Consider the following 13812-nt stretch of genomic DNA (forward strand, 5'->3'; position numbering starts at 1 on the left):
GACATGACCTTCCCGCAGGGGCATGGCTTGAAGCCGGAGGGTTGTCCCCCTTCTTTCCTACCATGTCCTTTCATTTTTGAAGGGTGTATTCTCTCAGGAAGAAGGTGTTGCTGAGGAGGTCTAACGCTCTGCATGCGATCCCGCGCAAGGAAAAACAGACTGAGGAGAGTCAATTCCAGCGCGGGAACTCACACGCAGCCTCAGAGCAAAGCTCTGACATCACTTTGAAGCTCCGCCTCCCGGGTCTGATTGACAGTTCCCATGACAGCATGGCTAATTCAGTCCTGCTATCGACGGGAAAATCAAATGTCCTTGCCATCCAAGCATGTTCTGAACAGATCTCCCTCTTAGCCAGTTTCTTATATTGTGAATTTATTAATTTTCAAAGCTATGTACACCGATAATGAATTATGCATATAAAAATGGCTGTCTGAAAATTCCCCTCCTTCAATATGACTAAAATTGTGGACCAGCACCCATAATGTCTATTTTTAGCTGCATCTGGAGGGGAGGGATGGGAGGGGTGCATATTTTGGGCAGTATCATAAATTAACAGGCATTGATTATATTATATGTATTTATTTAGATTTAGCTCATACCTTTTCATTTGTAGCTTAAGGCAAGTTACATTCAGGTACAGTAGGTATTTTCCTATCCCCAGAGGGCTTACAATACATTATTTTCTGTAGAAAATCTATTTGTACACAGAGCAGGTGCAAAAAAGTACCTGTGACAAATTTCATACGGAAAATATACCTGTATTTTCCCTTTCAAAATTGGATACAAAGTCCACAGGTAAACAGTACCTGCAGACTTTGTTCCAAAATAGATTGAAGATTGCCCCTTAATATAACAGATCTTAGTTTCACAATATGGCAAGACAAGAGCTATAAGCAAACCTGCAAGTGTGGATATCATGGTAAAGGGCCAACTTTTCCTTTCAAAGAAAAAAGAGAGGGGGTAGAGGAGTGTTGCAGTCTCCTTTTTATTTAAAAAAAAAAAAGATACATTTGCAAAATTTTTCCAATGATATCCTTTGGCAGGTTTCTTTTTTATAATCCACTATTGGGAGGATAACTTCCTGGACAGTATGAGAATATTTTCATTAAATTAACTTCTGCTGACTGAATCAACAAGCCAGGAAACACATGCCCAAGTTGCAATATAGTCTGTACTGATCTCAGTCATCTTTAGACTCACAAATACAACAATCATGGAAGAATACGAGGGATTACTGAAATCGCCTTTTAAGAATCACTTTTTTTCAGCTTCTTCCATTAGTTGCCACTATAATGACCTTAGAGTGACTTCATAAGAAACTTAAGCCTAAAACTTTAAAGGAAAGATAAATTTCAAAATCTGTGAGAAAGCCAACAATAAGCTTTAACAAATACCATAAAAGACTTTATAAAAAAAAAACCTTAATTGACAGCAATCTATCAATGAAAAAACATATTAGCCAAAAGATAAAAAACGGTTACTATAAATTAAATATTTTGAGACATCTAAAGTCTCTTCTCTTATACGACGACTTCAGGACAGTGTTACAAACTTTGATTTTCAGTTATAGGTTTACCCACAAACACAATCTGTCCACTGCAATTATTACAAAATGCAACAGCCAGAATATAATCAGACAATAAAAAATTCAACCATATCATACCTATTTTAAAATCATTTCATTGGCTGCCAATTAAATTCAGGTCACAATACAAAGTCTTTACAATCATTCCTAACATGATCCATTACAACATAGAATGGCTGAATGCCTCTTTACATTTATATGCTCCAAGTAGGAACCTAAGATCTGCCAATAAAGGCCTTCTTTAAGTTCCATCAGTACATGGAGCACATTTAAGTGAGGTCAGAGAAAGGGCACTTTCAATCGCTGGACCTAAACTTTGGAACACAATGCCTGATGAATTATGTATATAACAATACTACACATATACCTGTGTTTATTTTTAACACATTTTTATTAACTTTTAATTTTAACATAACTTCATAATTTAAATTACAATATATTAAAATTCACACCAGTGCTCTCACTCATACTGCATTCACACACATTCCATCACCTATCACTAATACAACAGAATTTATCTACTGCTAACAATATTAAAATACACACACATACTAAAACTTAGATAGCACAGTATTTTCTATTATCAACAAGTATCCCAACCTATTGCCCTTTAAGTTGTTTCACTATTAATTCTAATTCTTTTTATTCAGTATATATTCCTCACCAATTGTAAACTACCATAGTTCCCTTCATGTTCCTCACAAATTATAAACTCCCGACGAAAAGCTTCCGTTTCACCGAGGTGGTTTCCTCAGGGGACTATTTTCAATTCATTCATTTCATTGGATCAGCCGGGAACCTCTCTGTTTGGTATGTGAATATTTGTTCCGTGCTATCAATAATGAGACACTCCTAAATACAAACATATATCTTATATCATTAGATAATAAAATTAATCAATATCATAAAATGCACTTAACTATAAATAATATATTTACCCAGTCACCAATATGAAATTCCAATAACTGCTTACCTATCCGTTTTTGTATGATCCCTCAGGTATAACGCTCTCTGGCTGTATCTAGCTTTATATAACCTAACAAAATCATTAAATGCAATATATTAATCTACCACCATATGGCTTAAATTCATTCAATTCATTACTACAGTCATACCAACCTTCCAATAGTTATTAAATCCAATCCTACTATTTATATTTCATTAATTCCAAAAAGCATTATAATGCCTGAACTCCGTGCTGAACGCCGCTACTTGCACAGGTTTGCAGTCTCTATATCTTTAAGCTCTCATTCAAAAGACACCAGCAATATATCACACGATAGTCTCATCTGAAAAAACAAATGTAATAGAGCTTATACCACCCTTACTGATATATACTCTTGATTAAGGCTTTGTATATTGTAGACAGAATCAGCTCACCTTCAATCGCGTCTTCCAAACTTACTGCACTTTCTCATCAAAAACGCCGCGGCTGCGCACTACCTGTTCTCAAACCCCAATCAATTTAAAGAACTCACCTCATGCTTCCATTGGTTAACCATCTAACACGTGGTCCATCAATACTCAAATGACTCCTCCTTCCTACATCTCTGTATCGTTCTTTAGCAAAGAGATACCACATTCACATCATAGAAACGCACTCCATTCTATTTCTTGGTTTAAACCCCCAGGGGACACTGTTCCCCACTGAAATTTATATCGTTGTTCCTTTTTAGTCAAAACCTTCGTTATATCCCCTCCTCTCTTTAGTACAACTTGATTCAATACGCAGAATCTTAAATCTTGAACATCATGCCTTTTTTCTAGCCAATGCTGAACCAATGGAGCATTTTCCCTTTGTGTTCGTATATTACTAAGATGTTCAATAATTCGGACCTTAATTTTCCTTTTAGTATGACCTATGTAACAAAGCCCACATGGGCATACCACTACATAAATTACTTGAGCCGTTTCACAGTCAAATCTTTTAGACAAATAATATGTCCGACCTGTAAATGGTATTGTCAAAGATGATGTCATATATACATAGGGACAAACTACACAATGACCACATTGGTATTGGCCTCCCTGTTCATTCAATGATCCTGATATACTTAAATTAGTTGAAGTCAACATATCCCTCAAGGAACGTCTTTTCTTATAGGTGAAAATAGGAAAATCCTGAAACACTCCACCATCTTTAATAATAGACCAATACCTATAGACAATGTCTTTAATTTGCATCACTTGATGGGAGAAGGGCAGTGTGCACACCATTCTATTCAACATGGTTCTATTACCAGTTATTAATAGATTCTCTCTATTAGCATAGAGAGCCCGTTTGTATGCTCTCTTTATGATTTTCCTCTTATAGCCCCTTTCCAAAAATCTATCGACCAATTCCTGTGATTTTAACTTGAACTCATCTACTGTTGTACACAATCTCCTTAACCTTAGGAATTGACTTATTGGAATATTCTCCTTTAATCGTTTGGGATGAAAACTAGAAAATTCTAATGTTGTGTTCCTGTCTGTCTTTTTCCTGTAAATGGTTGTATGTAATTTCCCTAAATTCTTGTATACATATAAATCCAAAAAAGATATCCTCTGCTGGCTAACAGTGAATTCAAAAGCCAAGTTCTCATCCAACGAATTAATCCATATCTTAAATTCTTCCAACCTCTCTCTACTCCCAATAAAAATACAGAAAATATCGTCGATAAAACGTTTCCATATCTTTATCTCTCCCCAAAATTGTGAGGTGTAAATAAACCTACTTTCAAAATTCGCTACATATAAACATGCCACCGATGGGGCCATAGATGACCCCATCGGTATACCTTTCGTTTGATGGTAATATTTTTCATCAAATTGAAAAAAACTTTTCTTCAACACCACTGTAGCTAATTGAATACATAATTGTTTTTTCTTGTCCGAGAAGTCACAGTCATTCATAGTATCTTCAACAATCTTAACTGCTTCGTCTTGCGGTATATTCGTATATAACGATGATATGTCCGCTGTCACCAACCACCAATCATCCTCTATATCATCATACTGTTCCAAATTTCTAATGAAATCCGCTGAGTCCTTAATATAAGAGGATATTGCCTGAACTTTTGGTTGCAATAAATAATCCAGGAAAATTAAGGTCCGAATTATTGAACATCTTAGTAATATACGAACACAAAGGGAAAATGCTCCATTGGTTCAGCATTGGCTAGAAAAAAGGCATGATGTTCAAGATTTAAGATTCTGCGTATTGAATCAAGTTGTACTAAAGAGAGGAGGGGATATAACGAAGGTTTTGACTAAAAAGGAACAACGATATAAATTTCAGTGGGGAACAGTGTCCCCTGGGGGTTTAAACCAAGAAATAGAATGGAGTGCGTTTCTATGATGTGAATGTGGTATCTCTTTGCTAAAGAACGATACAGAGATGTAGGAAGGAGGAGTCATTTGAGTATTGATGGACCACGTGTTAGATGGTTAACCAATGGAAGCATGAGGTGAGTTCTTTAAATTGATTGGGGTTTGAGAACAGGTAGTGCGCAGCCGCGGCGTTTTTGATGAGAAAGTGCAGTAAGTTTGGAAGACGCGATTGAAGGTGAGCTGATTCTGTCTACAATATACAAAGCCTTAATCAAGAGTATATATCAGTAAGGGTGGTATAAGCTCTATTACATTTGTTTTTTCAGATGAGACTATCGTGTGATATATTGCTGGTGTCTTTTGAATGAGAGCTTAAAGATATAGAGACTGCAAACCTGTGCAAGTAGCGGCGTTCAGCACGGAGTTCAGGCATTATAATGCTTTTTGGAATTAATGAAATATAAATAGTAGGATTGGATTTAATAACTATTGGAAGGTTGGTATGACTGTAGTAATGAATTGAATGAATTTAAGCCATATGGTGGTAGATTAATATATTGCATTTAATGATTTTGTTAGGTTATATAAAGCTAGATTCAGCCAGAGAGCATTATACCTGAGGGATCATACAAAAACGGATAGGTAAGCAGTTATTGGAATTTCATATTGGTGACTGGGTAAATATATTATTTATAGTTAAGTGCATTTTATGATATTGATTAATTTTATTATCTAATGATATAAGATATATGTTTGTATTTAGGAGTGTCTCATTATTGATAGCACGGAACAAATATTCACATACCAAACAGAGAGGTTCCCGGCTGATCCAATGAAATGAATGAATTGAAAATAGTCCCCTGAGGAAACCACCTCGGTGAAACGGAAGCTTTTCGTCGGGAGTTTATAATTTGTGAGGAACATGAAGGGAACTATGGTAGTTTACAATTGGTGAGGAATATATACTGAATAAAAAGAATTAGAATTAATAGTGAAACAACTTAAAGGGCAATAGGTTGGGATACTTGTTGATAATAGAAAATACTGTGCTATCTAAGTTTTAGTATGTGTGTGTATTTTAATATTGTTAGCAGTAGATAAATTCTGTTGTATTAGTGATAGGTGATGGAATGTGTGTGAATGCAGTATGAGTGAGAGCACTGGTGTGAATTTTAATATATTGTAATTTAAATTATGAAGTTATGTTAAAATTAAAAGTTAATAAAAATGTGTTAAAAATAAACACAGGTATATGTGTAGTATTGTTATCTATTGAAGTTATACCTGTGGGTTACCCATATGATATCTTATTGAATTATGTATATAGAAAGACAGCAAGCAATTTAAAAAAGGTCTCAGGACATGGTTATTTAGTTTAGCATATGCTGACTATGACAAACAGAAACTGAGTTCGGAAAAGACAGTTGAAAATAATACCTATTGTACTTATTCTGTTGTAATTTTAAATGATTTGTTTTATATCTGAATGTATATATTTTAGGTTTTTATACAATGTTTTTATTATAAACCGCCATGATTGATAATTTCAGAATGATGGTATATAAAAAAATAAATATGAAATATATATAATTACCTGTCTGAATTCAGATTCTTTTCCCACCAGAAGCTGAAGACAGTAATTAACTGGATCCCCTTTCATTGACTGCAAAGTTTCCCATGTGATTTCACAGGTGTGATCATTTACTCGGTCTATTCTTGGAGCTGAAGCAAGAGAGGTAAGCACTATTAATAATTGTCAAAGGAGTAAAATGATACATTTGAAGAAACTCACCGTCTAAAGGCCAAATCTTTTAATACAAGAAAAACCAAATTCAGTTATACAACTAACAGATGCAATATCTGTAAACCTTTCTATGATCAGTGGTTGCAATTGCCATTCAGGGACCTATTTTTAGAAAAGCTTCCTCAGATACAAAAATATGAGAAACATGTTTGGAAAACAGATTTCGGATATCTATAGATTATTTTATATAGCTTTAAAGATTTTCAAATCAAATAATTCCTTAATTTTTAAGGAGAAATTACTACTTATCTGATAATTTCCTTTCCTTTAGTAAGGGTAGGTCAAACCAAACGAGTGGGTTATGCACCTCTGCCAGCAGATGGAGACTGAGCAAAAACTGACATCACCCCAACATCAGCCCGCCAGTATTCTCTGGAAAAGCCAAACTGTGGAAAAAAATTATTATACTTAAACATTACTATTAATACCCAACCATTCAGGCTTCCCAACCAACAGGACACTGAGCTCAGCCAAAAGAAGGAACATACTTAGAGAAGCCACTTTCCAGTTTTCAAAGAAGCAAAGGCATCATACTCTGCATAGCTCGCCTGAAGAAAGGCTAACCACAAATTTAAACATTGGCAGCTGAGGACAGGTCTGGGATTGACCTGCCCTTACTAGAGGAAAGGAAATTATCAGTTAAGTAGTAATTTCTCCTTCCTCAGCATTTGGGCAGGTCAATCCCAATGAGTGGGATGTGTCAAAGCAAATCTCGACAAGGGCGTAAGGCTGCCAGCAGTCCAATCAATACAGCCCATGCAAATGCGGCATCCTCCCTAGCCCTAACATCCAAGCGATAATGCTTGGAGAAAGTGTGCAAAGATGACCACTTGCTGCTCGACAAATTTCAGCAGGCGACAACAAATGAAGTTCCATCCATGAAACTGCCTGAGCCCTCGTGGAGTGCAGTCTAATGTTTCGGCAAGATCATCTCAGCAGCCATATAGGCTGCCATAATGTTGTCCTTAAGCAAGCTATCCTGTAAAAACTCCAAAATCAAAGGAATATCCACCTTGCGTGGTTGACTACCTCGCTCAGAACACCAGGCCTCAAAGACCTCCAAACTCTAACTTAGGCTAGAGAAGTAGAAAATTTCCAGGCTCGAAGTAGATTGGAAATTATAGCAGGCGAATAACCCTGCTTCAACAACTGAGCCCTTTCAATGGCAGACCTTAAGAAAGAATCGATCTGGATCGTCGTGTAGAATGGGCCCCTGCCATAACTGATCTGTCTGAGATGGTAGCCTGAGAGGACTGTCCACCAGAAGACTCTGGAGGTAGACGTACCATGCATGGTCTTCGAGCCCAATCCAGAGCCACTAAAAGGACTGTGTTTGACTCGCAATCTTCTGGACCAGCCTGCCTATCAAAGGCCAGGGCGGAAACTCATACAGCAGGGCGCTGCATGGCCACTCCTGAATGAGAGCATCTATGGCCATCACTTTTGGGTCCCGCCTGTGACTGAAGAAGCATGGAACTTTCACGTTGTTTAAAGTCGTCAACAAGTCTAGATCCAATAGGCCCCAGCTGAAAGGCCTCACCTGCCAGCTCCCATTCTCCTGGGGCCAGGTTCGTCTTTGATATTGTCCTTTTCGGCAATGTGAGAGGCGGTATGCCTAGGAAATGCTGCTCCACCCACACCATGAGTGCATCTATCTCCTCCGACACCTGTTGACTCTTGGTGCCATTCTGATCATTGATGTAAGCCACATTTGTCACATTGTCAGACGTTATCCGGACCACTTGAGTCTCTAGCCACATGGTGAACCGCAGGTATACTAACAGAACCGCACATGCCTCCAGTTTGTTGATATTCTACTGCTGCTCTACTGCATTCCAGTGCCCTTGTACCACCAACTCTTGATAGTGAGCCACCTAGCTCCGCAGGCTTGCAACTGCCGTGAGTACCAACCAATCCGGCTTCTTCAGGGAAATACTCTTCCTGAGATGATCCGCCTGTAACCATTAGTCCAACTGGGACCTCACCTCTAACAGGAGGAACAGCCTCACCACATAGTTCTGCGACTGTGGACTTCATCGGGAAAACAATGTGTGCTGAAGAGAGTGTGCTGAAGTGAGTTGGCTGGGCAAGGTAAAGGAAGGGGTCATACCCCTTTGCTGGAGAAGAAAGCTACTTCTACTGAACAGTTCTGGGATGTACTTGTATTAAGCTCTGTAAATAGTAGCAGTTTGTGCCCCTTGGCAAAGAACTGTCACTACAATGGCTATCCTGAAAATGGGCAGTGCAAGACACTTATTTGAGGGAGAATCCCTGCTAGCCATGAAGGATGGTACATGGCATCTCTCTCTGGACACCTGGTCATAAGTGATAGTAAGCATAATGGGAAACACTTTTTTTGGCCTGGCTTAAAAATCTCACTTTTCCAGCAACTTTCTCTAATGATAATTTTTACTAATTGGGTGGATTCAGAAGATGGATATTAGTATGGTGTTGGAATCTGTAGATCATATTTTCATTTTTACATAGCTTCTATAGTTAAAAGATAATATAGGTATTTAACAGGGAAAGATAAAAATTGAAAATGTTATTTTGTAGGTCTCAGATTTTGTTTCATATCATAAATTAGCATAAACTATTAGGACAGTGGAGAAGTGTAGAATCAAAAAATTGTGTATGGGGGGGGGGGGGGGGGGGGAGAGGGGAGTGAGGTGGGTATTACTCATTTTTCAACTCTCTGTGATTCACAATAGCTGCTCTCCAGGGTTTATCATCCTAGCAAGATCTCTCACTGGAACACAGATTGACATGTTGGACCCTATGAGGTTAACTAAGAATGTTACCTGTTAAAAATAACAGGTTAGTCAAGCTGCATACAATAAAATGACTTGTATTATTCCTAGGGGTCACATACCTAAATTCTATGATATGCTTAAATCCTGCCAAATAAAAAAATAAAAATAAAGACAGGGCATTCCATGTTACTGTATTACCCAATCATAGGGTTCATTGAATGCCCCTTCCCACTAGCAGGGTCTATTTATACATATACAGGCAGATGCAATGCCATGTGCTCAGGCTAGTGCACAGGTTAACCCGTGCTTGGAAGCGCATCCATAACTATTGATGCAATAAGTGGGGGGGATCAGCGTGTCCAAAATGCTCATCCAAACCAGGGCGTAAATAATAGTGCTCATCACATGTAAATGCCATGTTGATGAGGCTATTAGTTATTTCCCTCCACCCTGATGTGAACCCTCAAAAATTAACACCAGCTCCAGGGCCGGTGTTAAGTTTTGAGGAGCCCCAAAGGTTGAACTAAAAGCAGAAAATACTGCCTGTCATTCCTCCGACTTAATATCGTGGTAATATTAAGTCGGAGGAACCACAGAAAGCAGCAACTTGAAAAAAAATTAAAAATGTCTTAAGAGTGTGCTCAAGTGAGTTGGCTGGGGCAAGGTAAAGGAAGGGGTCACACCCCTTTGATGGAGAAGAAAACTACTTCTACTGAACAGCTCTGGGATGTACTTGTAATAAGCTCTGTAAGTAGTAACAGTTTGTGCCCCTTGGCAAAGGACTGTCACTACAATGGCTATCCTGAAAATGGGCAGTGCAAACCACTTATTTGAGGGAGAATCCCTGCTAGCCATGAAGGATGGTACATGGCATCTCTCTCTGGACACCTCCTCATAAGTGATAGTGAGCATAATGGGATTAGGTCAGATTGGGAAAACAGACAGTTTACGAGCGTTCATTTTCTTAACCCGTGCATAGCCACTTCTTCTAGGCTCTCGATGCCGAGGAGGCACTATGGATGCACAATTTCCCCTAGTGCCTCCTTTTTAACACAGCTCATTTGCATACTGCATCACATGCCCAGAAGAGGTGGATGGGCACACATTAGGAAAGCAGGTGCTCAATCATGGGCGGCCATTTTTCCCGTGTGGATATTGCATCGGCCTTATAGTATGATGTGGAAACGCATTGTACTATGTAGCATTATGTGGTATTACTAAGGTGTATCATCACATACTAATGGACATCTGAAACCAACCTAATCCACAATGCTTAGTACTTTCATAGCAAAATAGAGAGACCCAGATTTAAACTACAACATTGGTTCCCGACTTTTTGACTTGAATCACTGCTAAAATCTATGGTTCCTCCCATCTTATTATAAAAATCTATTGGTTGATCTAAGAGATGTACTAAAAGTAACTCCTGAGAGACCTGTACTTTTCAATCAATTATATGGTTTCTATACTTAATAGCCTACCATGTGCTGAATGTGAGAAATGGTGTGATGAAAAATTCATGAAAAATCTAAAAAAATTTAAATTAATTGATAGTTTAAAAACACATCGTTAAGTGTCATTTTCATTTTTTTTTCACATAAAAATCAGGACTTCTACCACTGATTGATATACTTAAACATAGAAACATAGAAATGATGGCAGAAAAGGATCGATCTTCCATCCAGTCTGCCCAGCAAGCTTCCCATGGTAATATCTGTGTGCAGGTTTCTCAGATGTATCAGTCAGTTTTGCTTGACATGCTTTGCTTATGGACTTGAACGTAGAAGTAGTTCTGTGCTTTTTTCTTAATGTTTGAGTATCAGTACTCCAGACTATAAAAAAAAGTCATAGCTCATGTTGGTCGTCTCTGAATCCAAATTTCTCTTTTCCTTTCAGCTCCCACCACCCTCCTTCGAAGCAGAGAGCAATGTTGCAGTTACATCAAAAGCATCAAGGCTTATTGGTTAAGGGTAGTAATCCCATGCTTCTATTAAGGATGGAAACCACTGCACTGTGCTAGTTACTCTCATGCTCATCAGTTCCGCAGACTGTAAAAGGCAGGGCCCTTGATGGTTGCTGTCTAAATCCAATTCCTCTTTTCCCCTGCCGCTGAAGTAGAGAGCAATGTTGGAGTAGCATCAAAAGTATCAAGGTTTATTTGGTTAAGGGTAGTAACCGCTGCACCAGCAATTTACCCCCATGTATACTCTTTCTTCGTTTCCTTTAGAACATGTCCATAGAAGCAGTCCTATGCTTTTTCCCTCATGTCCATGTAATAGTATCACAGACCATGGAAATCGGGGCCCTCGATTGTCGTCTAAATCAAATTCCTCTTATCCCCTGCTGTCTCAGCGGTGAACAATGTTGCAATTGCATTAAAAGCATCAAAGCATATTATTTAAGGGTAGTAATCTCCATGCATTCTGCTAAGTGTAGCAACTGCCGTACCAGCAAGTTACCTCCCTGCATGCTTATCTCATTTCTGTCTTCTAGCCTTTTAAAGATCCACAGTTTTTATCCCATGCCCCCCCTTTGAATTCTTTGACTGTTTTCTTCTTCACCATCTCCTCTGGAAGGGCATTCCAGACCACCACCACCACCCTCTCCATAAAGAAATATTTCCTGACATTGGTTCTAAGTAGTCCCCCCCCCTGGAGTTTCAGTTTGTGACCACTAGGTCTATTGTTTTCTTTCCAGCAGAAAAGATTCAAATTCTATACATCACTGAAATCTTTTAGGTATCTGAAGGTCTGTATCATATCTCCCCTGCATCTCCTCTCTTCCAGGATATACATATTTAGTTCCTTCAGCCTCTCCTCATAGGTCTTCTGATGCAGACCCCACACCATTTTCTTCACCCTTCTCTGGACCACCTCTATCCTGTCTCTATCCTTTTTGCGATACAGGCTCCAGAACTGAACACAATACTCCAGGTGAGGCCTCACCAAGGATCTGTACAAGGGCATCATCACCTCTTTTTTCTTACTGGTTATTCCTCTCGCTATGCAGCCCAACATTCTTCTGATTTACCTTCACCTTGTCACATTGCTTTGCCATCTTCAGATTCCCAAATACTATCACCCCAATACCCCTCTCTTGGTCCATGCATATCAGCCTTTCAACCCCCATCAAATACAGCTCTTTTGGATTACCGCATCTCAGGTGCATGACTGCACTTCTTGGCATTGAATCTCAGCTGCCAAATCTTCTACCACTCTTCCAGCTTTCTTAAATCTCTTTTCATTCTCTCTATTCCTTCAGGCGTGTCCAACTCTATTGCTGATCTTAGTATCATCTGCAAATAAACATACTTTACTTTCTATCTCTTCTGCAATATCGCCCACAAAGATAGCGAACAAAACCATTCCCAACACCAATCCCTGTGGTATTCTGCTTAACATGGCTCACTCTTCAGAGTAGGTTCTATTTACCATTACACACTGTCTCCTATTGGTCAACCAATTTGTAATCCATACCACCACCTTAGCGCTCACTCCCAAGCTTCTTATTTTATTCACAAGCCTCCTATGCAGTCCATATTAAAAGCTTTGCTGAAATGCAAGTAGATAACATCGAGTGCTCTTCCTCGATCCAATTCTCTAGTCAATGATCTCTAGTCTCTAATAAAAAATCAATCAGATTTGTCTGACAGGACTTTCCCCTGGTGAATCCATGCTGCCTCACGTCCAGCAACCACCAGATTTTAGATAGTTCATTATCCTTTCCTTCAGTAGCATCTCCATTAATTTTCCCACTATCGATGTGAGATTAACCGGTTTGTAGTTTCCAGCCTCCTCTCTGCTACCACACTTGTGAAGCGGGACCACTATCGCTCTTCTCCAATCCCACAGCACCATTCCCGTTTCCAGGGATCTACTGAAAAGATCCTTCAGTGGATCCACCAGTACATCTCAGAGCTCCCTCAGAATCCCGGGATGTATCTCATCTGGCCCCATGGCCTTGTTCACTTTCTGTTTGCCTAGCTCTTTCCATACATTCTGTTCTGTAAATGGAGTTTTGTCTACCCCATTCCCATCTATGATCTTTCTACGAGAAATAGTTCTTCTCCACAGTCTTCTTTAGTGAACACCGAACTGAAGTATTTGTTTAATATTTCTGCCATTTCTTCATCTCTCTCCACACAATGTTCCTTGTCACCTTTCAATTTCACTATATCACTATGGACCTTTCTTCTTTCTCTGATATATCTGAAAAATGTTTTGTCACCTCACTTTACCTCTTTGGCAATTCTTTCTTCAGCTTGACCTTTTGCTTTCCTGATTTCTTTCTTCGTGTCCCTCAGTTTCACCAGGTATTCTTCCCTTGTTCCTCTTTTTGGGATCCTTTATACTTCTTGA

General features: G+C 38.8%; 1 protein-coding gene across 1 annotated transcript in view; it reads right to left on the minus strand.

The window, feature by feature from the left end:
* FNDC3A (fibronectin type III domain containing 3A) overlaps nucleotides 1–13812 on the minus strand; it is a 1040529-nt gene that overhangs the window by 38808 nt on the left and 987909 nt on the right. Inside the window, 1 exon segment of the mRNA XM_029602861.1 lies at nucleotides 6492–6619. Coding sequence (XP_029458721.1) covers nucleotides 6492–6619 — 128 coding nt within the window.

The sequence above is a fragment of the Rhinatrema bivittatum genome, chromosome 5 (genome assembly GCF_901001135.1).
Source record: "Rhinatrema bivittatum chromosome 5, aRhiBiv1.1, whole genome shotgun sequence".
Classification (NCBI taxonomy): Eukaryota; Metazoa; Chordata; class Amphibia; order Gymnophiona; family Rhinatrematidae; genus Rhinatrema; species Rhinatrema bivittatum.